This window comes from Lutra lutra, chromosome 1 (genome assembly GCF_902655055.1).
Source record: "Lutra lutra chromosome 1, mLutLut1.2, whole genome shotgun sequence".
NCBI lineage: Eukaryota > Metazoa > Chordata > Mammalia > Carnivora > Mustelidae > Lutra > Lutra lutra.
In genome coordinates this window covers 130,987,344-131,015,298 of record NC_062278.1, presented here as the reverse complement: position 1 = coordinate 131,015,298, position 27,955 = coordinate 130,987,344, and the positions used below count along the sequence as shown (strand labels likewise).

The 27,955-nt window shown below is 49.7% G+C and overlaps 1 protein-coding gene across 1 annotated transcript in view; it reads right to left on the bottom strand.

Annotated features, from left to right (window-relative positions):
* Positions 1-27,955, bottom strand: part of RAB6B (RAB6B, member RAS oncogene family) — a 60,935-nt gene that overhangs the window by 20,788 nt on the left and 12,192 nt on the right. Inside the window, exon 2 of the mRNA XM_047736718.1 lies at positions 12,275-12,333. Coding sequence (XP_047592674.1) covers positions 12,275-12,333 — 59 coding nt within the window. The remainder of the gene's footprint in view (positions 1-12,274; positions 12,334-27,955) is intronic.

Sequence of the window (27,955 nt, the reverse complement as noted above, 5' to 3'; positions counted from 1 at the left end):
GGTTGCCTGCTCTCTCGTCTGCTCCCTCACATCAGAAGAATCACTGAGCTGATGGCTTCACCCTGGAGCATTTCGCCTCTCTGTTCTCAGCATCCCCCCAGCACTGCCCCGGTTCAGACCTCCAACTTCTCTACCTGAATAACCTCAACATCTTTCTAACTGGTCTCTCTGCCCTCAGGCTCTCCCCCTTATAACTAATCTGTCACCAGCATGAGGGTTAGCTTTCTAAAACATAAATCTGATCACTTCCCTCCCTGCTGTCCCTAGGAAACAGTCTAAATGCTTCACTTGGTCTACAAACAGTTCAGGGCCTGCCCTCACTTCCTCTTGTGTCCAGCTGTTACTTTATACTTCACTGACCATGGTCTGGTCAAGACACCACACACACAAGTCACTTTGTGTTTCTAAGTGTTATCTCGTGCTGTTCCCTCCTCAGAATGTTCTTCCATGTGGCTAAAACCTATTCAGATTAGGCTCCTCTGCAAGTCCTGTTCTGCAAGTCACTTTCTGCACCCTCAGGTTGGCCCCAGGGCCCCTCATTTAACAGTTTCTATATGAAACAGGGAAGATCTCATACCAGTCAGTCTCTCCTACTGGCCAGGGATTCAGTGATTCTCAATAGGTAGTACATGGGCCACTTGCTTCAGAGACCAGGATTCCAGATAAGCCTACGGTAACTCATTTGTGCAGGGAAGTTTTGCAAACAACTGCCTAGTCTCTGAGCTTGCGCTGTAATCAGCCCGAGAAGGCTGTGGCATCCAGAAGAAGTAAGAGACAGAGGGAGATGCCCATGTAAGAGGATGGTGCTGTTCATGAGGAAACCAAGGCTCACCCAGAAACCGAGGTCACACAGGTGCCCTGTGTGGCAGAAGCAGGATTTGAACGCAGGTCTCCGGGACTGCAAAGCCTCTGCTTTTGACTACTTGGCTGTATTCTCTCTGCTTCCTGAAATCCCTTCATTTCTGAAGCTGTCACCGTGCCCTGAAGCTGTCACTGGGTTTGCATGGGGGTCACATCGTGTCTGGCTTCTTATTGTCAGACTCTTATGGTCGTTAGCCATAATAGCTCAGCAGAGCCCACTTAAGAGGAACTTCATTTGCATTTTAACGAGAACTACAAAAGAAGGCTCTCTAAGGAGGGAGCAAAAACAAGAACATTTAAGATGGCCTTGGCTGGGCCTTGGTTACCAGGAAATCTCTAGCTCCCTGGCATCATCTATTTTCCCAGACAAGGCACAAGCAGTTGGCCCCACACCACCATCAGCTGGAGCCCGTCTCTCTCAGGCCCTGGGCAGCTCCTTCCTGGCAAACACTGCGAGTAAATAATAACTCATTCACTTTCTCATCCTCGAATGCCTACTAATTGTTAGGCCCAGAGCAGAATGAGCCCCTGTCCCTGCCCGTAAGGACCCATTCCCTTCCCCGGAACGCTCTTCCCCATGGTTAATGCCTATTTAGAGTTTCAGATTAAGCCTTGAACTTCCAACCCTGTAGAGGAGCTAAGATTACAGCATACAGAACTGTGGTCCTTGACAGATGGAAAGGACCAGTGCAGTGAGTACTCTAAGAGAAAGGGGACCCTGATTCTGATTTCCTGAGGCAAGATGAAGGGACTATACAAGTCCTCGAGTGAATATGATCTTTCCAGCAGGTGAAAATGGGGGTGTAGTGGAGGATGGGAAATGTGGGGAGAAAAGTCCCAGATGGAGGGAATGGGTGAGTTCTGATTTCCGTCACGGCAGAGCTCCTGTCAGACCAAGCCTCTTGCAGATTGCTATCATGAACTCTGAAGAGAATACAACCAACAACTATCTGAAGGCACCGCAAAGGGACCCAAAGCAGGTAGAAACTGGAGGGGAGTCAACTTTAAAAAAGGGAACAGCCCTGGGTGAGATTCCTGCTTTTATGACTGAGGACAGCCCTGGTTGGAGCCCAGGGGTCACTAAAATTTGGCAAGAAACCCACAGTCTTGCTATTTGAGAAACAAGTCAGATCCCAAAGCTACCACAACAGCCAGAAAATGTGGGAAATCCTAAACATGAGAAAGCCACAGAGAGGGCACTCCAAAGTCTACATATGAAAGCTGCCCAAATCTGTGACTGACCCAAGCAGATCCCAGGCAGCCTACCTAAAACTGAAAACAAAACAAAGCAAACAAATCTGATAAAACTTTAAAACTCAGTGCCTACTACAGGGAAGAAAATGGAGAAATTGTGTCCAACCAATACTCTTCCAAAGGAAGAAACATAATCCACAGTCTAAATTACCATGTGTAGGATAAATCTTGATGTACTCAGCATGTTTAGTGCAAACCATATTCAAGGAAAAAGAGAACAGGTGGAGGCCAACATTGAGGTGACCCAGATACTGTAGCAGAGTTTAAAGTAGCTAATATAATTATGCTCAAGTATATACAGAAATATGCTCAAGGAGCAGATTTTAAGAAAATCTCAGCAGAGAAAGAGAAACTATAAAAGAGAACCAAATACAAACTTAGAATTGAAAAATAAGTATCTGAAATCTTAAAATCATTGATAGGTTTGACAGCACACGGCAGCTGAAACAGCGAATGTGAAAACAGAACAACGAAATTATCTGACAGGATGATGGGGGACACCAAGCAAAAAGAACAATTAGCCACCCAGGCAGAATCCTCTGTGATTCCCTCTTACCTGCCACAACCCACACTCCCTCTTGAAGGCCAGCACGTGTCACAGAGGGGGTGTGTGTTGATGGGAACGTGTGCGTGTGTGGGTAGACCCCGGCACAATGGAGATACACATGTGTGCATGCAACTACGTATTCATTTGCAGGTATAAGTATGTGTATGCGGGTAGGAATGGGTGTGGTATGCTTGTGTGGGTGAGTGTGGGATGGGGAGAGTCACTTCTGCTTTGAAGGTAAAGCCCAGATCCACGCTATGCCCACAGCCCTTATGCTGCCAGGAGGCTCAGAGGCTGGAGTGATCAGGAGCCTTCATAGGCTCCTGGGGAACGGGCAAGGGCAGATTTCTGCCAGCAAACACAGGCTTCCTTCAGCGCCTCCCTGGGCTGACCATGACCAGTTCCAGAAGCTGCAGCTAGCAAAGTGCCCCACCTTTGCCAAACGGACCTGGGTGGGATCATGTGCTGTTTTCAGTGACCTCTGCCAGTGCTCTGTCATGGGCTGGGAAAAACACTGGAGTGGGAACTTCTTCTCTCTAAAATGGGGATTATCATAGCCTCCTTGAAGGACTGCAGATCACATGAGTTAGACTACACACAGGTACTCTGCATAAACGAAAATGAAGGCTGACCAACTGACCAAAGCATTTCTGAGAGAAGCAGTAAAAACCTGCCACGGAGAAGACCCTCCCTCCCACGTTTCTCAGACTTGGCTCTTGGAAATACATCCCCATGTGGTGACCTACAGGACAAAGGTAAACTGTAATCAAGTGTTTCTGAGAAAGGCTGCATGTTCTAACTCCTAGTGGAGAGCCATAAAACACGCTGGCGCAGTAAAGTTTCTGAGAAGTCCTGCACTGAAGGAACATGAACAATTACACAGAACCCAACATTTCCCAAAGCTCCCTTGGTCTAGAAAACTTTGTGCTTATAATCCTTATTAACATCCCTTATTAATAAACTAGTGTTCCCAGGGCTGTAGGAAAGGCTGACTGGATTCTAAAGGAGACCACATCTCTCTTCCAGCTTGTCATGAAGTCTGAGTCAAAGTATGCATTCTCTGTTCTTCATTTCCTCTTATAAATAAATTAGTCTTGCTGGTAACTATGCCACAGGAATGCAAAGAGGATATCAAGACACATGAGCGGCAGGCTTGATTTCAGGGGCTCTCCTTCCAGTCCATGATCCCCATGGACTCAGCTGTGAGTCCTCAGCTATGCTGCCTGCTGCCCATCCCCCAGGAGGATGGGCTGCGCTCTACACTCCACTATTTATTCCTGTAGTATCATGCTTACAAAATGCACTACTTACAAAAAATGGCAGGCATTTCATCGTACACAAACTATGAGAAATCTTAACAAACACAGATTTCCCAGCTGCGTCTACAACTTCAGAAGAAGGTGGTACTGCACAGTGTCAGCGAGGGCTCAGACACCATGCAGAATGATGGTCCATTGTACATCTCCCTCTGCACAAGACAGCCACTGGCCCAGTGGATCCCCAAGAAAAGAGATGTTTCCTAAGGCAGTTGTTAACATCTTTTTTGTTGTGTGCTTCTATGATGAAATATAATTTTGCATCCACGTTCTGGCAAGACACAGTAATAAAGTCTGCAGTGGAAATCTGCATGCTGATTTGCATAAATTGACTCAAGACTCTTCTCAGGAAGAGAAATCTTGAAAAGGAGTGTGTGTGTGTCTTTTTCTAGCGTTGGCCAGGCCTTGGCCCACGGCTGGGGAAGCATCCACAAGTGGCAGAAAGCAGCTGGGCATGACAAGCCCTCGACAATGAAGCTGCTGTCTGTGCTCTGCACCAACCATCAGATGAGAGTATAGGGTAGAGTCATGCAAATTAGCATGCAAATGAGGCTGGCAGAACTACGGATTCAGACTGGCAAGTGGGCGCTGTGGGGGAGGGAGGCGGCAGCCTCTGGAAAACATGCTGGTCAGGGTCTGTCCTTGCCAGCAGCTCAGCACTGCGCTCTGGGGGAGCAGACACTGACTCAGGAGGCCACGGCACAGGTACCTGGCTTCTTTCAGCCACTTCAGCCTCAGAGTCTGCACAGTCTGGGGGCCACTGTCCTCCCAGTGGAGAGTGGCTTGTGCCTGTAACCACCCAATTTAAGTATCTATATCAATTGGTCTTTTATCTCCTGTGGTCTGAAAGGTCAACCAAACAGTATGTACCTTCTGACTTACATAGGGGTTAAATTTCATCAGAATCAGTCAATCCCTTCAAAGCCACGCAGATGGCCAGGGATGTGTGGCCTGAGGGCCACAAAAGGGTCCAAGCACAAAAGCCCTCTCCTTAACAGGGCGAAAGATGCTCCAAGTGGAGGACTTTTGAGGGTGTCTAAGAGCCATCTAAGGGTCACCTACAAAGTGAACAGGACAGACTGCTGACATCTGGCAGAGAACGGCATCATGAGCCCCTTTAACTCACAAAGCAGAGCAGATGCTGCTGGTGGACTCACCAATACCTACCGGTCACCTCTTATTCCTCTACTTGCCTAAAGAAGGTCATGGTGATCTTCTGCTCTCCCAGCCTCTCCAGAGGCTAAGGGTGATCGGGTGACCCAATTCTGGCCAATAGGACTTAAGCTGCAGTCTGCTAGAGGGGGAGGGCATTCCAGGGAAGCACTTGCTTTCCTTTTCTGCCCTGAATGCAGAGGTGATGTCTGCAGCAGCAACAGCCAGCCTGCATGCAGATGAGAACCCACAGAGCAGAAGGAGCACCAGAGTGGGAGCCAGAGCCCAGGGACTACAGCACACTTGTGCAGTGGTGTCCCTGCAAGTCCCCCCTGTGACAGCGTGCACCTGGAAAACTTCAACCCCTCTTCTCAAGCCACCATTAGTCAGCGTTCCGTACTAGGAGGGGACCGCATTCCTAATTTGTATATGCTCAACAGAAGAGAGGCAGGAAGAGGAGAGGAGGGCAGGGAAGACAAGAGGTCAGAGACAGGGCAGGTGTGCCCTCAGTCCAGAACCAGATTATTTCCAGATGGAGCACGTGGGTGACTGGTGGCACCCCAGCAGGTCTCTGAAGGCATGGCGTTCAGGGACATTTTGCTGTATAGGACTGTTGCCTCCCATTTTCACCACAGAACTTAATGTTTCCAAAGATGGAACCCTACTCTATGAACATAATAAAATCATCAGGTTGCTAGAGTTAAGTGAGGACTTGAGGTCCAGGTTCTGCCAGAAGCACAGCAGAATCTGGCAGAGCTGCCAATCCCTGCCCGGGGGTAAGCGCAGGGATGGTGGGGACAGGGGCACGATGTCCTAGCCAGACACTCCATTAGGGAGGTGTTGTTAGTGCCATCTTGTCACTATCGACCTAGCTGGAGGTAGAGCCGTTGCTGTTGTTGTTGAGTTTTTGTTCTGTTCTGCTTCCCTACAGAGTATACTGTGACACACATCTATGCCAATGGTACTGTCGGCCTGTGGTTTTCCATCATCTAGACTTTAAGACCCATGTGATGAGCTATGGTCAAAACACAAATGATCCACATTCTTACCACTAAAGTTAGAGGCAACTGGTCTAGGTCATACAGGGTTTAAATCCTATCCAAATAATTTCCAGGTTAAAAGAGAATGCAATACTGAGAAAGCAGGAAGCCAGCCCAGAGTCTCTGAGCTAAGTGACAGAGTTGGGCTCTTACCCCAGACCTCCTCGGCATGCAGCATCATTCTGCAGGAGAAAGAGCGAGCTGAGGTAAGAGGGAACGTACTGCATCTGTCTCCTTGGTGTGTGACCCCACTCGGACCACCTCTACCATGGGCAGAAGATCCTATCCTTGTCTTCCCCAGGTGCTGGGTGGTTACCAGAACACCCCATGTGGATGGGCGGCATCTTAGATTCTGTGAAGAGAGGCCCTTCTGTCTGGTCCCCCACCTCCTTTCTACACTCCAACCCACAACTCATCAGTTCTTAGGGCTTCGGTAATCCAGCTTCCATGCAACCATTCAAGGGTCCGCCCCTTGTAATGGTCATTTTCAAACACCTTCCCTTGGCTGTTCCATTATTCCTTCCCACTCAACTCTTGGTTTTTCTTGGTGCTAATGGCACTGATGGTTTTCCTGGGTATCTAGACAGAAACCTAGGGTCCATTTCAGCCTCTCCCTCTTCTGCATCCCACAGACCCTCTCTGTTCATTCATTCCTTCCACTGCCCTTGGTGTTTCTGTCCTTGGCCCAGGCCCCTCACTCACCTCCCATGTGGCCCTGCATAACTGCTCCATCACACTCCTCCCTGCTCTGCCCCACATAGTGGCATCCAAGTCTGTGTGAGCCCCACCTGCATCCAGCACCCCTGCCCCAGCCCAGCGCTCCGCATCTGTCTCCTGCAAACTCTGAAATCTTTGATCCCATCAGTGCCCACAGTAGGAACCCTCAATAGCTCTGTTTCCTGCCTCCTGAGCCCAAGTCCCTCTGAGCTTCCAGGGCATTCCCCAGGCCCAAGCATCCAGGCACGTTATCCACGAGGCAGGGCAGGCTCAGATCCTAGGGCCCAGGGCACTTTTAGGGGACCATAAAAATATTTTTTGACTTTTAATTTCTTTGAAAATCAAGATAAAACTGAACATAATAAAAATCTATAATAATGAATCTAGTTGGGATTATATGTTCTCTTAAAAACAGCTGTAAAATATAACTTCATAGATACGTATATATGTGTATATATATATATTTAACAAAGGAAGGAACAAAGTACCCATAAAGGCAAAATTGCATAAGGTCCATGAACATCAAAATGTAGCCTGCCAATAACCCATCCAAAGGCCCCACTCATCCTCCACTGCCATAGGCAGACCCCTCCACACACACACACACACACACACACACACACACACACACAGTGATGGATCATCACACTTGGGATTTCCACAAGGGCTTCTCCTTCAGCACATAATCATTCCTCCCTCCAGCACAGCTACAGCCAAACTGTCCCACGCTCCCCTGCAGGACCTTCTGTGCCCACCAGAACAGCCACCAACCCCTGCCTTGTCTGAAGCTCCAGATGGTGCCGAGGCCCAGGCCAGAAGGTCTGGTCCCCACTGGGATCAGACTGGGAGGTGCTGTAGTGGGCTGAAGAATGTCCCACCCCAAATTTATGTCCACCTGGAACCTCAGAATGGGACCTTATTTGGAAATACGGTCTTTGCAGATGTAAGCAGTTAAGAATCTCAAATGAAAAACCACCCCGCATTTAGAACAGGCCTCTCAGTCTAATGAGCGGTGTCCTTTTAGGAAGAGGAGAGGACACACAGAGGCCCAGAGAGGAGAAGACTGCATGAAGACGGAGGCAGGGACTGGAGCTTCGCAGCCTGAAAACAAGGGTCTGCGGCCTATAGCTGCCAGACGCTGGGGGGAGAACTTCATAGGGAGTGTGGCTCTAGACTTCCAGCCTCCAGGACAGTGAGAAATTAAATTCTGTTGTATAAAACTACTCAGTTTGGGGGCACCTGGGTGGCTCAGTGGGTTAAAGCCTCTGCCTTCGGCTCAGGTCATGATCCCGGGGTCCTGGGATCGAGCCCCGCATCGGGCTCTCTGCTCCGCAGGGAGCCTGCTTTCTCCTCTCTCTCTGCCTGCCTCTCTGCCTACTTGTGATCTCTGTCTGTCAAATAAATAAATTAAAAAAAACAAAACAAAACAAAAAACTACTCAGTTTGTGGTCATTTGCTCTGGCAGCCCTGGAAACAAATCCAGAGCCCAGAGGTGAGAGGAAAGCCTCAGGCAGAGCGACCGGCAACAACAGTGCAGATGGCTGAGGGGTGAGGGGCTCCTCAGGCATCCCTCGGCCTATGCCGGCACAGCAGTCACTGCTGTTCTGTTCCTTTCCCAGAGGCTCTGTGGGATCCCCAGAGTGACCCAGCATGGGCAAAGCCTCTCAGTCCTTCAGGAAGGGTCCTGTGCTCCTGGGGCAGCTGAGTAAGCTCCAGCAGGCCGGGACCCTCTCCTAGGAAAAGCCGCTTAGGTCAGCCATCTCCTAAGTTGTGCTGTGGTGGGAGGTCTAGGGACAGGCCGCTGGCTCTGGCCTTGGCTAGAAGGTCATCTCAGTCACCTCAGAGATTCAAAACCACTACTGCCTGAGCCAGCCTATGGATCTCTGGGCCATCTCTGCCGTGGGTGATGTTAAGGTACAGCCAAGACAGAGAGCCTCTGAGGGACCCATGAGAAACCCCAGAAGAGTACTGTTCCCAAATCCTGGTCTCCCCTCCCAGTGGCCGCCGCAGGGGCGTGAAACCTCTCATCATGGCCCTAGTGCAGGTTTCCAAAAGGCGGCCCAAGAACCAGGCCTGCAGGTGTGTTTCTTCAGGCCTAGGCAGAGGGTCAAGTCTTATCACAGTGCAGGCAGCAGCAGGGGTCTTCTACAACAACTTCTGAAAGCAGTTTTTTAGTTGGGGTTCTACACAAGAGAATTACTGCAAAGTTCATCTCACCAGGCTGTAAGTCTTGATTTGGGGCTTAATCAGGTAAGTGGATTTTGATGGGGGGATGGGAAGCGGGTGGTGAGAGGCTGGTTAGCAAACGTGTCAAGAGGAAAACAAGGGGCTGTGCCAGGTAGGAGTGGCAGGAGACCCCGTCTCCTGAGGCCCACCAGCTGACCAGGTGGCATCCCCCCAAGGCCTGCCAGGCAGACAGGACCCCTCCAAGGGGTGGAACAAGGAAACCCAGCTCTGCATGCCCCTGGTCCTCACAAGTCCTCAGGCCAGCCCCTCAGGGCCTCAGGCTTGTCCAGCACCAGACTGAGGGAGGGGGAGGGCTCACGCACTGCCACTCAGGATGAGGTTGAACCCCCTACTCCCTGTCCCCCTGCTGAGGGCAGGGCCAGATTCTGCAGCCAGACCATTGTCTCCCACTGTCCCTCCAGACACAGAGAAGGCACTAGACAAACACCTGCTGTCAGAATGAGTGGATGAGAAGCACAGGGGATGAGAGACAGAGCCAGAGGCATATAAAAGGATGGGAGTGAGGGAGGGATGATTCTGTCCTGGGAACTGGATGTCTCAGCTAATGGGGAGGTACGGGGCTCTGCCGGCTGATGGAGAGGAAGTTTGAGGGGGTTGGTGGGGAGAGGCCAGGGACAACTAGCAACATTCCCCAGAGCCCTTGGGGATCTTGTCTACTTCCCAGATGTTTCAGCCACCATCTTAAGATAAACAAAATAAACAATACCATTTCCCCCTCTTTCTCCAGAGAGTTCATTAAAATGGCCTGTGTATGCACAGAACTGGATCCCTGGCCTCCCAGCCTAATTACCATTTTAAAGAGCATTGGGAAAGAAATTCTATCTGCTGCAATAACAAAGTCAAAAAAGCCTACGGTGGGCAAGGTCTTACTTCCCTTTGGGCTTTCTCTCCTTCATGCTAAGACATCTGGCCTCTGTGGCCTCCGGGCCTGGTGGGGTCTGAAAACCAAGGCAGAGAGTGCCCCTCCGAGCCGCTCTGGTGCCAGCAGGCACTTGACGCCAGCGATGTCCAGGCCCTGTGCTGGGCCTACGAATGCAGGGGCAGATCTGAGGGGTGCTGGCCTCAGCCAAACGCAGAGTCAGTCCAAGGAGCCAGAGCACACAGGAGTTCCTGTGAACTGGGAGACTAGAGGAGGCCTGAGGACAACGTGATGGGGCAGAGGGCTCCAGAGTAGAGGGAAGGGGGAGGGCCCCACCCGCAGAGCAAACAAGTGCTCAGAGTCTTGATGAGCCAGAAGACTTTCTCACAGCAGAGAAGCAGAGGGGGAAGGTCATTCCAGCTGAGGTGACACTATGAGCCAAAGTGTGGAGGTGTGACTGTTGCTCATGTGGGGAGCAGCAAGCAGAGAGAACCATGGGACCAAAGGGCGCAGGCCAAGCAGCAGGCCATAGGAGAGGACACCGGAGGAGGTAGGAGAAACTCAAAGGACTTGGGGAGGAGTTGAGGCTTGATCCATGCCCACAAGAATCACAGTCACTGCAAAGGCCCCGGGGCCACAGTTGCTGCTACCCAGCGCCAAGAACAGCAGCCAGCCAAGAGTCCCACTGTTTTCAGTGGGACACCAATGAGAGGCATTATAAATAACTTAGAATTTTTAAAAAATCAAATAATCAAAATAATATCTGCCAGGTCATTTGCATACAAACACACACACACACACACAAATAAATGCATATCCAGTTAGACTTCAGAACTGAGGTGTGTTAGAACTGTAATCTCAAGGGAAGACTGACGTGGCAGAACTCCCTTATGGGAGGCCTCTGGGAAGCTCTGGCCTGGATAGAACACAAAGTGTGGCCAAGACAGACGTTCTAAAGCCACTACCCAGGGTTTTGCAGAGAATTCAGGGCCCCCTCTGAGAGCCGCATGTTCTTATCCTCTGTCAACTCTTCCCAAGGCCATTAGTTATCTGGTGTTTCAGACACAGCAGAGGAAAAGCAGGGAATTAAAGCAGGCAGAGAAGAGAGTATTTGAGGCAAAGACGACGACTGGTCCTGAGGGAGATAGACAGACTAAGGAGCAGACACAGACCTGTCATTTGCCTTGAGCTGTGCTCCATATCCTGTGTAAGTCTGGGGAGGCAGAGGGACCTCTTAGCACAGCAGTCCCCAGTTTGTGCTATAAATATGTGTCCTCTGAGGACTCGGGAACAAAAGGATCCCATGATCAAACACCACTGGGAGATCCTGCACACTATATCCCTCTTTCAGCAAATCAAAACCATCTATCGATGTAGTAAAAGCCTTGAGAAGTCCTGCAGCAGGAACGTCAATTGACTTTTGTATACCAGGGTTCCCTATATCTGTGTAAGCACTGAACCTTCATCCCTATCGTTCCCTCTCAAGTGACACCAGCTAACATCTCTTGGAACTCAAAGCTTACAGAACCCACTGGCTTAGAAAATGATTACTTGCCCTTTTGTTAAGGAAGAAAATATCTTTTTTTCCCCTTAAACATAGTTGAAATATTTTCAATTTTGTGCATTTCACAAAAAGCTATAGTTGCAGGGGAAACTTCCTTTATCTGCATGATCCTCCAGACTCACCAGTAATGCCAGCAGAGTGCAATGTTAGTGAGTCCCAGGAGCTCAGTCTTTGGGCTGGTTGGCCCCAGACCACTCTCAAGAGCCAGGAGCTACAGAGGTTACTCTGCCCAGCCTCCCACCCTCACAGAGCAGTGCAAGCCCATCACAACCAGCCTCTCCAGGAAGGAAGTACCTCAGCCACTGTGCATATTCATGTGCACACATGCCCCTGTGTGTAGGGGTGAGTCAACATAACCATGCTTGAGGAGCAAGTTCTCTTACTGCTCTAATTTTCATTTCCCTCATTTTACATCTTGCCTATCCACTCTCTTCATGATGACACTCCAAGTAACCAAACAGTGTGGTGGTTTAGACCTGCCCATGGGGAGCAAGAGAACAGAGACTGAAACGTGTCCTCTCTGTTTCTAGAATTTTCCTCTTGGAAGTGTTTCCTTTATCAAGGTCTGGACTTTCAAAAGGGCTCTGGATCTTTAGTGGGCTGGGCCCAGCGCACAGAGGGGAAGCTCTTCTGAGACAAAACAGATGCTGGCATGGTGTCCAGGTGGTCATCCCGGCTGCAGACACGGTGGGGAGGCAGGGGCACCCAGGACCTCACCTGGTACGTGTTGTCGAAGCTGTCGTACATGAACCGCGTGATCAGAGACGTCTTCCCGACTGCAAAACAAGAAGAAGAGAGGGGTTCAGCTGGAGCAGGTATGCTAGACTCCTCTAAACACGTATCATGTGAAGCAAATGGATAAGGAACCAAAAAAGCCTAGAGGAAAGGAGGAAATGTCCCACGTGGGTGTCCCATGGTGAGGTGGCCAAGGCTCTACCAGGTGGGCTGTAGGGGAGTTCCTGCCAGAACTAAGCAGGAGGCCTCCCCTGCCCGGAGAAGTCTCACCGCCCACACCCAGGTCTTCTTTGACCCCCAGAAGCTATATATGAAGAATCAGAGCAAGCCAGTGCAAGACAAGATGCCCTGCTCACTTGGGCCCGCGTCCACCTGGAAATATATCCTTGCCATTGGCCACAAGTTGGGGTGGAGGCATGCTCTTTTCCCCCATTCACTCAGCCTAGGGACTGGTAAGGAGGATGGCTTTCCAAGGAACTGGAGGGGGGCAGCGGAAGTAAATGGACTACCCCCTAGTGGCTCAAGGGCAAGACTGGTTTTTGTAGTGTGTGCCTGAGGGTCTAGCTCCTCACAGGATGTTTAACATCCTTGGAGCCTGCCAGGTAAATTCTGGCAGGATTCCTAGTCACGTGTCAATCCAGGACCCCCCCCCCCACATTTACAGAAGCCCTCTGAGGGGCAGTAACACCCCCCAAACAAAAACCACTGGCACGGCTGAGAGAAATCAGGTGAGGCTCTTGGGAATTCCACAAATGCTGCTAATTTCCCAAACTGCAGGGCTGGGCTTCTGACCTAACCCTGTGCAGGTCCCCTGGGGCCTGGTAGTGGCAGAAATACCTATGGCTGCGTTTCTCATTATCTGGGAGGGGAGGAAGGGTGACAAAGGAACAGCTGTTGGGTCAGACCCAGCACAGACTCCTTCTCTACACTGTCCCATCACGTCTCTGCCATGGGCCCGGGAGACTCAGAGGGGAGACTAGCCCAGCTGAGCTTGGCTCAGAGCCCCTCCTGCTCTGGGCTGCTGGAGATAGATGACCCTGGCAGGGAAAGCAAGAGAGTCAGCTCCTAAAGGTTCTCTATTCTGCCTCTCCCTGATTCTTTGGTGGGATGTCCTTGGGCTGGGCCTGGTCGGGGGCTGCTCACTGCCTGGATGGAGCAGGGCAACCCAACTCGGCTCCTCTGGGAAGGGTCCTTTGCCAGTTTTGAAGCCTTAGTACTACACCACATAAGAGACAAGCAACCATCTTCCAACAGCCGACATTTCTAAGGGAAAGGCATCGTCTTCTAGCCAGAAGGCACGTCTGACAGACTGGGGCAGATTTAGATGGCCCCATCTTTGACCCAGAAGTGATTAGCTGGATTCAAATCCTAGCTGGGGTGCTATTTAGCTGTGTCATTTTGAAGTGGCCACAGCTCCTATGGACCTCAGTTCCTCATTTCAAAGTGGGTACAATAACAGCAAAGACTTCAAAGAGCAGTGTTAAGAATTAAATAAAACAGAGGAGCACCGGGCACATAAGAAATGCTTAAAAGTAGAAGGAGGCAGAAGGCAACAGAGATATTGAGATAATTTCCAGAATATCAGATAAAAAAAACACTATCACAGCCACTGGCTTGACCTTGCCCATAATATGTCTCTTCGTTTGGCTGTTTCTGATTTGCATCCTTTATTTAATCAAACTATAATCGTAAGTAGAACTCTTTCCGGAGTTCTGTGAGTTGCTCTGATAAATTATGGAACCTGAGGAGGCTCTGCGGCCAGCTGGTCAGTGTGGTGTCCTTGGGAAGCCCACTTGTGGCTGGCGTCTGAAGCGGGGGGCAGTCTCACAGGGCCATGCCCTTGAACGGGGGATCTGAGGCCAGCCCTAGTTGGTAGTGCCAGCTCATATCCCAGCTGGCGTCACAAGAGCCACATTTCTATCCCAAATATCTCTGACATGAGCAGTAAAAGACCCATGATGTCTTCTAATCTAACTTGGAACCTGAAAGGTATGAATCTGTTAGGTGCTTCCTAGTTGCTTTAAATCTCCCCTTACCTTTCACATGAAGGTGAGAAATGGAGGTTTCCCGCACAGAAAGGCCTGGCTGGAGAGGGCTAAGGGGACCACAGAGTAAAACCCGGAGCCAGCGAGAGGCAGACAAAATCAAAGAGAACACAGCAGCCACCTTTTCTAAGAGACAGTGGAAAGTTACCACCTCCTCAGGAAGAGGGGGGTCGCAGGGCATACTAGTAATTTCCCCAGGTGGTGACACACCACATCTCGCATCTCGGGGGAAAGGGGTGAGAGCATCAGGGAGCAGGACGGGGAGAAGGAAGGATGACACCAACTCTCTTCCTGCGCTGGGTTTTCCCTGGGGCAGCCAAGCAGGCAGGGAGGAGAGCATGCAATGGCAGAAAGTCACTAGAAGAGCAGGAGGTTCCATGGAGTGGCTGGGAACTTCTAAATCCCTGCTAGGGCTCCAAAGGCCAAGTTACCCATCTGGAGACAACAGCCACAGGCGGTGGGGGAGCACTGGCTGGCTGGGTGACTGCCAGGTGGCAGAAGAATGCCCCGAGACAATTAGTTGTTCCCTGGGGTTGTGCAGGAGGAAATTTCAGGTGTGGAGTCCTGCCAGAGCTTCCTGGCGTTCCCCCGATAACCGTAACGGGCAGCCCCTCCCGTATTTGGAGTGTGCTCCAGGCACACGTCTGGCACAGATTTACCTGACGGCAGTGAGCAGAGGACGCGAGACCCCTCCCCGCTGGAAGCTTGCAGGAATTTTATGCCTGCAGCAACCCCACACCAAGTCCTTAACACGGTTTAGGCCTCAACTCCGAAGCAGGTGCTCACATCAACCTCATTTTCACACGTGTGGAAATGAGTTGACAGCTACTTGCCCAGAGCCAGACTGAGTGGGGCCAGGCTGGGGTGGCCTCACCAGGATACAAGCTCCTCTCCCTGACCTGCCTCAGCATCTTGGGGTCATACTGGGTCTCAGGATTTTTCCAGGTCACTGCTACCACCACCATGGATGTCACAGGATTCTGGAAATGGCCCCACCAAGCCAAGGCTCCTTTTCCCTAGGACCAGATAGAGGTGGGGAGCTTTGCCCCCCTGGGGTCTCACTTGACCCAATCTGGAAGGTCAGAAACTGGGAAGTGAGAAGCACGAGGTGGGCTCAGCATGTGAGGGTGAGTGAGCTTGAACACCTGGGACCCAGCACTCCGCCTCAGGCCTGGACTGAATGACAGGTTCATTACTAATTTATTGCCAAAAGGAATAATTTCCTTCTGTTCCTCCAGGCCCATCTTTCTCATTTCTCAGAGCAGAAGCCCACCCTCTTCACCACCTCAGAGCTCACCCCAGACCACCCGTACTCTGCCCACAGCTGCCAGGATAATGTGGCTCAGACCCTCCACCCCTGCCCTGGGTGGAAGTTTCGGGACCCTGCAAACGGAGAGCTTGCACCACCCACCTCCTCAGCAGCCTATTCTCTCACTCTCCCCAGGAAGGGTGGCAGGACAGCAGCAGCTGTCACCTGACTGGGCACTACCACTGCGCCAAAGGCGGGGGAGGCCTGCAAGGGGCAGCCACATCGTGCCTCCAACCAGCTCCTGCTGCCTCTGGGACCTGTCCTCCCCTCGCAGCTCTGTTCTCAAGGTCACACTGTCCCACATGCCTCCCAACAGTAGCTCACGGACACCACTGCAGCAACGCAGAGCTGATTCTGAGGACAAAGATTCAGCTCCACTGGCAGGATCATATTCAATAACCAGGCATATCGTTACTGAGCTCTTCTCTCTGCTCATGGCTCAGCAGTATCTTCTGGTAGTTTAGTCCCACATGATTAAGCAGGGAGATGCATTTTTCCTCTTTCAACCAAATGAGGGTGAGAAAATTCATTACTGAGCATTTGCCAGGAGTCTTTACAAAGGAGACCGACTCTCTAACTAGGCTTCTACTCAGTGCCAGACGAGAAATGTGCTGCCTAACTTAGGTTCCCTCAGTGAACCCCGATCATGGTCCAGTGGGTTAGTTACTGCCTCAAGGTCACAGAGCAGGTAAGCACTGGAGCTGGGGTATAAACCCAGATCTGCTGCCACCGTCCACACCCCATGCATGACATTGTGCTGGTTTATGGAAAGGCCTGACTGGCAGCAAAGCAGGAGATCACTAAAAACGGGCCCAGGTGAGGGGCGCCTGGGTGGCTCAGTGGGTTAAGCCGCTGCCTTCAGCTCAGGTCATGATCCCAGGTCCTGGGTTCGAGCCCCGCATGGGGCTTTCTGCTCAGCAGGGAGCCTGCTTCCTCCTCTCTCTCTGCCTGCCTCTATGCTTACTTGTGATTTCTCTCTGTCAAATAAGTAAATAAATTAAAAAAATCTAAAAAAAAACAAAAAAAAAACAAAAACAAAAACAAACAAACAAAAAAAAAAACGGGCCCAGGTGGCTGGGCAGTCAGGAAGGCCACAACGCGGAGGCAGGGCAGTTGCCAAGCTGTAGGAGGGTGAGGGAGAATGGGTGTTCCAGACGGAGAGAACAGTGTGAGGCAAGGCAGAGAGGCAGAGACACAAAACTCATGTGACAAGGGAGGCAACAGATCAAGGGGAGCAGAAATGTGTCTAGGAGCCATGGGGGACACACTGGGAGGTCTCCACATCTGAGTTTTATCTCAGGGAAAATGGAGCCTGACCCTGGGTGAGGAGAGGCATAAGTGACAAATACTGTTCAAGGAAGCTCCTTGTGGCCAGTGGGTTGATTTAAACCAAAATCAATCTCTGGGCCCAGCTGTGGAGGGAAGGAAGGAAGGGAAGGCAGAGAGCGGCAAGGCCGGCAGGGCAGGGACACACCAAGAGGACGGATTGTCTCCCAAGGGTGGCGGCAGCTTCTGAAGTGTCTCAAGCAGAGAGGTGGTGGGAACAGGGGTGGCCGTTCCTAACTTCCATGACGGCTCACCAAATATTCCACATCCCCATGCTCTTTGTACAATGTGCCACTGACGCTCTGTCTTGGGGTGAACTTGGGTGGGCCTGTGACTATGGCAGAAATGGCACTGTGACTCTCCAGGCTGGCTTAGGAAAAGTGGCACAGCCTCTGTCTGGAATGCTTCTGCTCCCTCATGCTCTGGAATCTGTCCCTTCAACACAGCCACCATGCTGTGAGGAAGTCCAAGGCAGCCTACCTGAGGGAGGACCACACAGAGACGTCCACCTGGCAAGAAATGGAGGCGCCCACCAGCAGCAGATCTGTGGGTGAGGGAGCCATCCAGTGACACCAACCCACAGCCTCAGAGCCATCAGCTGATGGCCAGTGAAACAGAAACACACCTTCCCTGCCAGGATCTGCCCAAACGATACAGATTCCTGAGCAAAGTAAATATCCATATTGTCTTATGGTATAAGTTTTGGGGTGTTTATATAAAAGAGCATTATGTAATCAGAGCAAAAGAGCTGTGCTTTAGGAAGAAAACTTATAGCACTTTGGGTAGAATGGCTTACAGGGGCCAGAATGAGGACAGCAGTCCAGCAAAAGACAGCAGATCTCAGTGAAAGCAGAGACAGCTAGGCTGGGGAGAACAGAGTTGGGACAGCAGGACCTAGTGACAGGTCAGATGCACAGGAGAGCCTGGGACACCTCTCTGTCACCTGGCTTTGTGACCAGCAGACAATGGAGCCATTCTTTAAGCCTAAGTAAACTGGATGAGGAGCAAACACCAAGTAAGTCAAGTCACCTGGATTCAGGTCACCCATTAAAGTTTTTTTTTTTTTAATTGTCAGTTCAAAGCACAAATGACAGCATTAATCCAGAAAGAAAACCATTAACAAATGATTAGGAATAATTTTTCAGTCTCATGAGCTGAGAATCTAAACTTATTATTCATGACTGTCATTATCATAAAATAGTTCTTTTCTCACCCAAGTGTGTACTGTGACCCAGAAGTTTTGCAAACCTGTCCAGATGAGCTCAGTCCCACATGCCCTTAAATTCCACCAGTGCAATGTGGACTGAATGCTGGCCTTTCACAATCAGCTACCAGCGCACACCTGGACCTCACTTCACCAGCCTCCCATAGGCCCCGGTCCCCATGTCAGTGGCAGGTCCCAGATAAGTAGACCTTCGTACATTTGGGTGGCTTCTAAGTAGCTACAGAGGCCTCTCTACCCACTCAACACACACACACTGGGGGCTTACTCTGCCAGGTCCACAGTGGCACAGAATTCCCAGTGAGAAAGCAGGTGCACCTCTGCTCTCTCCCGTGCCCTGCTCCAGTGGGGGAACTGTTCAGGTGCGGATTCCTAATGGGCCAAGCAGCTTCGGAGGGACGGTTGAGAGTCGACCAGAAGACAAGGCCGCTCAGCTGGAGAACTGCAGTCGTCTCCTGAAGGAGGCAGCCATTTGAGCTGGGTGGGGACAGGGCATCAGGTGGAACGGGGTCCTCAGGGGAGGGGCTGGATGGAGCTGGGGATGTGAGGCTGAGGTATTCTTTGCATACAGCTGTCATCCACACTTCTCCATGGCCACCATGTGAAGCCCAAACCTCCCAGGACCTTGGGGTCAGTAGCAATGAGGGCCCCCGGGCTTGGTTTGTGCCCCGGTCATAGGCTGATAGTTGAGTGGGTCTTGAGCCCCCAGACTTTTGCTCTAACACCGTCTCCTCCATGAAGGACCCCTGTTATCTCTACCAGTTATCTCCATGGCAGGTGTAGATGTGGTGGAGAGATTGCTGTGAGGGCCAGAAATGGGGCAGAACACGAGGGAGAGCACAAGAAATTAGCTGGAGACTTCGTGGAAGGTCTGGTAAGACCTGGCAGAGCAGGAACTGCCCACAGGTTAGCTCTGTCACTGAGCCAGAAGCTTGGTCCATAATCTGTCCTAGGCCACACACTCACATTTACCACCCACATCAGCTACGGGATGCTGCTGGACGGTGGGGTTCTGCCTGGTATTCCGTGGGGCCACAGAGCTAAGCCGAGTAGGAGGCAGGAAAGACCTGGAAGAGCCCCCTGCCATTTCTAGGCCACCCTGGCAGGCTGCCCATCTCTTTGATACCTGTGTTTTTAGCAGAGCAGTCCACATGCCGGGGAAAGGGTCTCTGCATCCTTGGCCCACAGCCAGGCCCAGGTTAGAGAATGTCTATAGCTGTCAGAAGGCGGCCTTCAGGACTGAAAAAGCAAATCTACTTCCCCACAGCTGAGGCCCAGGTGACTCAGGTATTCTATCAGCTCAGTTTCCAGAACACAAGCAGGAAAAGCTGTATGTGTGCTGGGGAGGGCCTGTCTGCTGAAAGGCTCAGTCCTTGCCCTGCAGGTAGGAAGGAGACCAGGCCATCCTGGGCCAGTATCTCTGTTCTGCAGGGGCCTGGAGAGAGGACTACATTGTTCCCCTGCACCTCCATGCCCACAAAGTACCCCCATTTGGCCTGCCCATGGGTGCACAACCCCTGTGTCCTACAGTGATGAGAGGAACCAGTGAGACACTAAGCTACATCTGTCTGACCCTCATTTCCTTTTGTGCTGTTTTCACAAAACAGCAAAGTCTACTCTAACCTCCCTGCAAGGTTGACAAGCCTGGAGGGCTAGGGGCCAGACTCCCCATGCCATATCCACCCTGCCACTCCACGTTCAGAAAGGCAGCTCTAGACCAGGGTTTTGCTGGCTCCTACCTGAGCCCTGAGGGGCCAGCTGGCTCACTGTAGGCTAAATGAGGAAATATGAAAAATCCCATTTCAAACTGTCCCCCCAAAGACTCAGAGAGTAATTAAGAAATATGCAAAGCTATTCATTGGATACTTTAATTAAGTGTGTTAATTCCCTCTGACAGAGGATGCTCAGCCACCTGGGCCTCACTGAGGGACCCAGGGAAGACAGAACAGAGGAGGGAAAAGGGAGTGGGAGGAGGGGTTGGCAGGACAATGACTGGGCCTGGCTTGGCTGAGGTCTTCTCTCCTCTTCCAATTGGGAACATGACCTGTTCCTGCCCCTCTTTCTTTCCCAGTGTCCTCCACCCATCCCTGTCTCATATGTGCAAGCACAGGGATCCTAGGAGAGCCTACGCTGCATCAGGGGTATGGGGTGCCATCCCCTCCCTTGGCCCCCTACCAACATACATCTCAGCTCTGCCATTCACTAGGCTAAGAGGTCATTATTCCAGGGAGGTCGGGCTAGATGGTCTTACAGGTCTGCTTCTGCTCTGGGGCTGGTGACAAATGCTTACCAAGCCTGAAATACAGCTTGGTGAAAGCACCAACATGAGCTCCTCTCCTGTTAGGCCAGATTCTCTCTGACCTTGGGTTTTGCCAACCTTCAAACATTTCATCCCATCCCCACTGCTGCCCCAACTGGCCTGGAACCCTGAAAGCCCCAAAAGGGGCTGTTCTCTGGCTGTCTCATCTGCAGAGAGGGCTGGGGCGCTGGAGCCAGGGAGGGGGCACTGGCACAAAGGGAGAGGCTGTGCTATCTGCATGTGACTGCTGAGTCTGAGAAGTGCCTATGCTTATTGGGTAGCCTGGCTTAACCCCTTCTCCCTGACTTTTTTCCTCCTAAAGGGTTATTTGTTACTTTTGAAAATATATCTGCTTAAAATAGTATCAGGATATAGTAGTTACATATCAGTAACAATACTGAATAGCCTCCCAATCTTTTTGAATACCCCTCTTACACCTAAGGAGGTCCAAAGCCATCCTCCTCAGTAGAGGGCCTTTCTTGGAGCCATATTATAGGCACCTGACTTGGCTCTCCTATGGGACCCTCACATGAGACCTCACTAGAAATGGCCAACATGAATCTCTGGGGGTGGGGGAGACTCCCTCCTGGTTCTGCATATAGAGGCAGCCCTGCTGTGGGTTTCAGCATCAGCTTACACCAGTACCCAGCACAGGAACAGTGCCTCCTGCTGGATTAGTCCTGGTGTGACTCAGGCTGCTGCTCTAGGCCTGGTCCTTTGACCCTCCCAGTGACTCTGAACTTCCCAATCACTGCTCACATTCATTGTCTGCTCTGCTCAAATCAGCTGGATAGTAAAAGCAGATGTCTCTTGCTTGCAACTGAGAATTCTGAGAAGGATATAAGGCAAAAGACAAGTAAGCTAAAAAGAGAAGGCTGGAGCAAAGAGTTTGTTTACAGAAGTACATATTATAACATCTTACCAGCTCCAGAAGTCAGACTAAGAAATTATCTGAGCTCCCTGGCAGGCAGAGGAAAGAAAGAAAGAAAGAAAAAAAGAAAGAAAGAAAGGGAGGAAAGGAATGGGAGGGAGGGAGGGAGGAAGGACGGAAAGAAAGAAAATCTCAAAAACCAAAAAAATAAAAACAAACAAAAATCATGACCAACTGTAACATTCAGGATATTCATGAGATTAACCAAACTAGTTGTTAATACTATGCTTTTTATACGAGCTGGACAATAGAAAGTTCTTGAAAAGAGTCGGAAGGGCAGAAATCATGTGGCCCATTGAATTACATGCTAATATAATCAACATGATGAACATTACTGATGAAAAGCAAGGGTGCTACCAGCCCCAACACCACCACCTGCCCAAGTCACTGTTCACAGTCATGAGTCCAAACCACTGTTTCCCGTGAATAAGTGATTAAATGAAAAACCAAGGGCCTGGGACTTTGGCTTGTGGTCAAGATGGCATAAAAGGGACCAGATTTATCATCTCACTTGAAACAAGAAAGCAGATAATATATATGAAACAATGATTTCCAAGACCCTGCAATGAAGAAGAGTAAAACCTGAAAAACAGAACAAATGACACGAGCCCCACAACTGCCCTCAAATTGTTGTTCTGAGGACATTTCAGGCCATAGCACAGGAAGGATGGAGCCAGGTGGACTCCTTGAGTTGAGGAGATCGTGCTCAAAAGTCCAGAGAAAACAAGGCAGCTAGAGTTGATAGGACAGAGTGCTGGAGAGAAGGGAGATGCATAGAGAGAAAGAGAATTCCAGGACATCCTCAGTCTTCAGCTAAGGATGGATCAGCAAATGCGTATAAGGAAACTACTCAAGGTTGGGGGAAGAACCACTCAAATGAATTAAAGGAAATTGCCTGGCATCCACGCAGGCCTGGGGTAGTACCTGTTTCTACCAGCTAGAGTGCAAAGCCTCATCATTTACAGGACACTGGGCTGTGCCTCAGAAGTAGGCAATAATTAGCCCCACTCTGGTGAGCACCCCTCTAGTCCCAACTAATAAATCTTAAGAATATTTATAGGAATACAAAAACTATCCAATACACACCAGGGCAAAACTCATAATATCTGAAACCTAATTAAAAATTACTAGGAATGCAAAGAACCAATAAAATAGATCTCTAATGAGGAAGAAAAGAACAATCAAAACCAGGCCCAAACTGACACAGATGTTAGAATCAGCAGACAAAGACACTAAAAAATTGCTATAACTCTATTTCATATGTTCAAAAGGTTAAGTAAAGATGTAGAAGACATTTATTGACACAAATCAAACTTCTAGAGGTATGAGATTTAAAAACACACCAGCTAGGATTAACAAGAGATTACTCCCAGATTAACTGCAGAATGGATCAATGAATTTGAAGACATGGTGATATCTAAAATGAAACAAAGACAAAAAAGAATAGAAATAAAGGGTTGGAACCCCAGTGAGCTGTGGAATGATGTCAGGTGGACGAATATATGTGTAATCAAAATCCACAAAGGATTGGTTGTAGGGGAGCAGTGACAGAAAAAAATATTTGAAGAAATAATTACTGAAAATACTTGAAATTTGAGGGGGCGCCTGGGTGGCTCAGTGGGTTAAGCCACTGCCTTCGGCTCAGGTCATGATCCCAGGTCCTGGGATCGAGCCCCGCATCGGGCTCTCTGCTCAGCAGGGAGCCTGCTTCCTCCTCTCTCTCTCTGCCTGCCTCTCTGCCTACTTGTGATTTCTCTCTGTCAAATAAATAAATAAAAATCTTTAAAAAAAAAATACTTGAAATTTGAGGAAAACTATAAACACACAGATCCAAAAATTTCAATGAGTTCCAGGCAAAGGAAACACGAAAGAAACCACACCAACGCACATAATAACCCATTTGCCAAAACCAGTGATAAGGAGAAAATCATAAACGTAGTAAGAGAAAAAAGATACATTATGTACATAGAAACAAAGAAACAAAGATGAGAAGACAGCAATTTCTCCTCAGAAACAATGCAAGCAGGAAGACAATGGAGCAATATCCATAAAGTACTGAAAAAGAAAATCCTATCAACCTAAAACACCATAACTCTCAAATATATATTATCTAACACCTGTCAAAACCAAAGATAAAATAAAAATTTTTTCAAACATTCAAACACTGACAGATTTCATCACCCATAGACCCTCACAATGAGGAACGTTAAAAGAAGTCCTCCAGGAGAAAGTGAAATGACACCAGATGGAAATGTGGATCTATACTAAAGAATGATGAACAGGGCGCCTGGGTGGCTCAGTGGGTTAAGCCGCTGCCTTCGGCTCAGGTCGTGATCTCAGGGTCCTGGGATCGAGTCCCGCGTCAGGCTCTTTGCTCAGCGGGGAGCCTGCTTCCCTCTCTCTCTCTCTGCCTGCCTCTCCATCTACTTGTGATTTCTCTCTGTCAAATAAATAAATAAAATCTTTAAAAAAAAAAAAGAATGATGAACATGAGGAATCATTAATACATGGTTAAATATTTCTTTCATATTATTTAAATTAAATATTTCTTTCATATTATTTAAAAAGTCTTTGGGGGCACCTGGTTGGCTCAGTTGGAGCATGTGACTCTTGATCTTGGGGTTGTGCGTTGGGTGTAGAGATTACTTAAAAATAAAATCTTTAGGGATGCCTGGGTGGCTCAGTTGGTTGAGCGGCTGCCTTCAGCTCAGGTCATGATCCCAGCGTCCTGGGATCAAGTCCCACATCGGGCTCCTTGCTCAGTGGGGAGCCTGCTTCTCCCTCTGCCTCTGCCTGCCACTCTGTCTGTCTGTGCTCATGCTCTCTCTCTCTCTCTCTAACAAATAAATAAAATCTTAAAAAAAAATAAAAATAAATAAAATCTTTAAAAAAAATAAAAATCTTTAAGAGATCATTGACTTTGTAAACAAAAATAACAATATGTTGGATCACAGACCTAAGAAAACATGGAAGAAAAAAATTTATGTTTCCTTCTCAAAAACCACACAAGCAAGAAGAAAATGAAGTGACATTTTTCAAGTACTGAAAGAAAAGTATTGTCAACACCGAATTCCATCCTCAGCAAAAATCTTTTTAAAAATGAAGGTGACAAAAAGGAATCAAATGCCAAAACAATTTCTGCTAGGAGACCGGTAACACAAGAAAGTAAGTTCTCTGGGCAGAGGAACAGGACACCTGCACACTCATGCTTACATCACACATATTACATGCACTTAAAGTCTGGCGGATCTGGATTTGAGTCCTGGCTCTGCCACTTCTTTGCTATGTGATCTTAGGTTAGTTACTATCCTCTCTGGGGCTCAGCTTCCTCATATGTACAATGTAGGTAGAAATGCCTATCCTCACCTCTCATACTACAAATTCTATGAGAGCAGTGAAAAGTTAACATTCTGAGTGAAACACACATGGAAGTCTTTGCACTATTCTGGTAACTTTTCTAAAGGCCTAAAATTATTTCAAGATAAAAAGTTAAAGGAAGAAAGAAATATGGTGTTTTTTTTTAAACAACGCACACACGTGCACACATCTGTGTCTTTCAGATTCCTGGCACATTCAGGAAATGGCTTGTTCTGATTTATTAAACATTCTGGTAAACATGAAGTATTCCTAAGAAACCAGAATATAACTGGACTTGGCATCAACTTAGTCTTTTACAGAAAACCAGGACCTAGCTGGGCACCGGGAAGCTGCTGGGAGCCTTTCTAACCATGGGCCAGGGGACTGAGCAAGCCTGAACAGATCAGCTCAGTGGGGAGAGCCTGTGTGAAACCACCACGTGTGCATGTGCATGGAGATGCATGCAAATACGCACATGCGCGCATGCATGCGCGCACATACACACACAACACATACAGTCATGCTCAATCCAGCACCAGAAGCCTTAGTGTGCATCGGAACTCCCTGATCCTCTTCATGTCTTAGCTGTGAAACTGAGACAGCATCTGTGGGACCTTCCTGACAACCACTTGAGACCTGACCACACAGCTTTTGTGGACTGTAGAGATAGTCTCAACCACAACTAGTGCACATACTGTCTGTACCTTCTCTGCCTCACTGAGTCATCTCAGACACTCCTGTCAGCTTCAAAAAAGGTGCAGTCTCCCCTCCAGGTCCCAACAGCACCTGCTAGCTTTGAGTACTAGCCACCCTCCACTCCCTGTTCAGATCAGGAGCCCCCACCCACAGCACACAGTTACCCTCTGCCATGGCTTCCCTGGAGAGCCAGCCCAGGGTGGGCAGAATGACCTGAGGCTCAGTCCAACTCCATTCAGACCCTACACAGGCTAGTCGTGTCCTCATGCCTGAGTAGCTGCACTCATGCTGTGAAAAACTGATTCATAGTGAGGATATGTATGTTTGTTTGAGAGAAGGAGGGAGCACAGGCTAAATTCCCACCACCAGATGATCTTTTGACAAGGCCGGTGTTAAAGCAATCTGGTCGTTTATTGAACTGATAGGAACTCTTGGCCCATCCGCGGCACGGAGTTTGGCAAAGCTGTATTTGTGCTCATGTTTATCCCTTCTTCTTGAAGCAAACTGCTGGTGTCATTGACAGTAAAAGCCTCACTAACAGAGAGAGAAGAGTGGGGCAGTGAGAATGAGCAGGCAGTGCTGAGAGGCATGGCTTATGCTTCCAAGGCTGTCAGCTGAGGTGCAGTCAGAGCGGCCTTGTGATGGTGGACCCACACCTACCCATCCATGGGAGCACTGCTATGGTCTGGCCAAGAGAGCAAGTTCACTCAGGAGGTGAGGGTGGTGTCTAGATTGTAGGCTAACGTGAGCAGGGCACCTTCCCAGATGCCCAGGCCCCTCAGAGGACCCTGGGCTGACATCCATGGGTGTCCATGAGCACAGAGAACTATTCTTGGCACTCTTTTTGGCCCCAGCTTCTCCTCCTCTCCTGTGTACACTCTCACACAGTGGCTCACCTTGCTGCTTTGATAAGGAGGCAACAGGCAGAATCTCAGCCCCTGCACCTCTAGAGCCAGCTGGAAAGGGAAGAATGGATATACAGAACTCGCCCTTCAGTCAACAGAAAGAAGATCTTGTGAGGAACTCAAGGTCACCGGCTCAGGGTTCACTTGGGGAGTAGGGTTGGCCTTCCTCGTGAAGTTGAGAGATCGGCATCATCGTTACTGAGGTAGAGAAGGTGCTCTAGATCTCCAGGGCCCGGGACCTGGGACTGGACACAAGGCCACCCAGTAGGGAGAGAAGAACACTATGTCTCCAGCCCCTGTGAACCAGGGACAACTGCTGACTGGGCCCTGGGGTGACCTGAGGGCCAGGCAGAGGGAGGGAGGGAGCGGAGTTAATCCTGAGGTGTGCCCTCTGGACTTGGATGTCTGGGTCTCAGGACAAGGAGTTGGTAGCCAGGCTCATCCAGTTCCTATCCCACAAGCTCTGGTTCCCTAATAAGCCCTCTCAAAAGCTGCACCAGAAGTGCCATGAGCCATCAAGGACTCTAGAGTTAATCTTGCCCAAGTCCCTCATTGAGCTGAGGAGATGTGAGGTTAGAAAAGAGGGGCCACTTGCTCAGAATCACATAGCACCAGGGCCATGGTCAGACATTTTCTCTCCTGGTTCACAGCCAGATCTCTTCTTCAAAGGTTTCTCTGAGCCTGTAAGGCTTATGGAAGTGTGCTCAGGACAAGGAGATCCTGCCTCCTGAAGTCCCAGTGGAAACACGCAACACAGAAAGTGCCAAGGAGCAGCAGGGAGTAAACTGCATGAAGATGAAAAAGCCTGGTCCCAGAAGGCTTACAGATCAGAGTGGCTGCAAAGTACCACGTCAGGGCAAGAGGGCAGGTAGAGAAAGTCTGACCCAGCCCTGACATGTGACATGATCCAGCATGTGGTGGGGAAAATGGGGTTCAGGGAGCAGGAGGGTTTGTTCAAGGACACGTGAAGAAAGCAACAGTAGAGCAAGAACCAGGGCCCCAGTCCCAGGGGCCTCTCTCACTCCCTTTGGGTAGCCTGAGCCAGCGGCTTAACCTGGAGCAGGTCCTAGCCCCACCCTGGATGCTCCAAATCCTTGTCTGCAAAACAAGGGCATCTCTAAGGTGTCTCCTTCCTGGAAAAACGTCACCCCATTGTATTAAGTATTGGTTATTATGTAATACCACAACCTTAGTGGCTTAAAACAACAACCACTGATTATCTCACAGTTTTTGTGGCCACAAGTCTGGACACGGCTTATGTGGGTCCTCTGCTCAGGGTCTTACAAGGCTGCAATCGTGGTATCAGCGTGGTAGCAGCTCTTTTTTCTGGCACTTGGCGTCCAAGCTCTTCCAAGCTCCTGTGACTGCTGACAGAATTCAGTTCCTTGTGGCTGGAGGGCTTAGGCCCCCATTTTGTTGGGGCTGCCGGCCAGAGGCTACTCTTAACTGCTAGAGGCCCACTCACTGTTCTACGCCACAAAACCCCTTCCAGGCCCTCTCACACAAGACAGCTTGCTTCTTCAAGGCCAGCAAGAGGACTCTTCTACAGGAACAACCATGGGAGGGACATCCA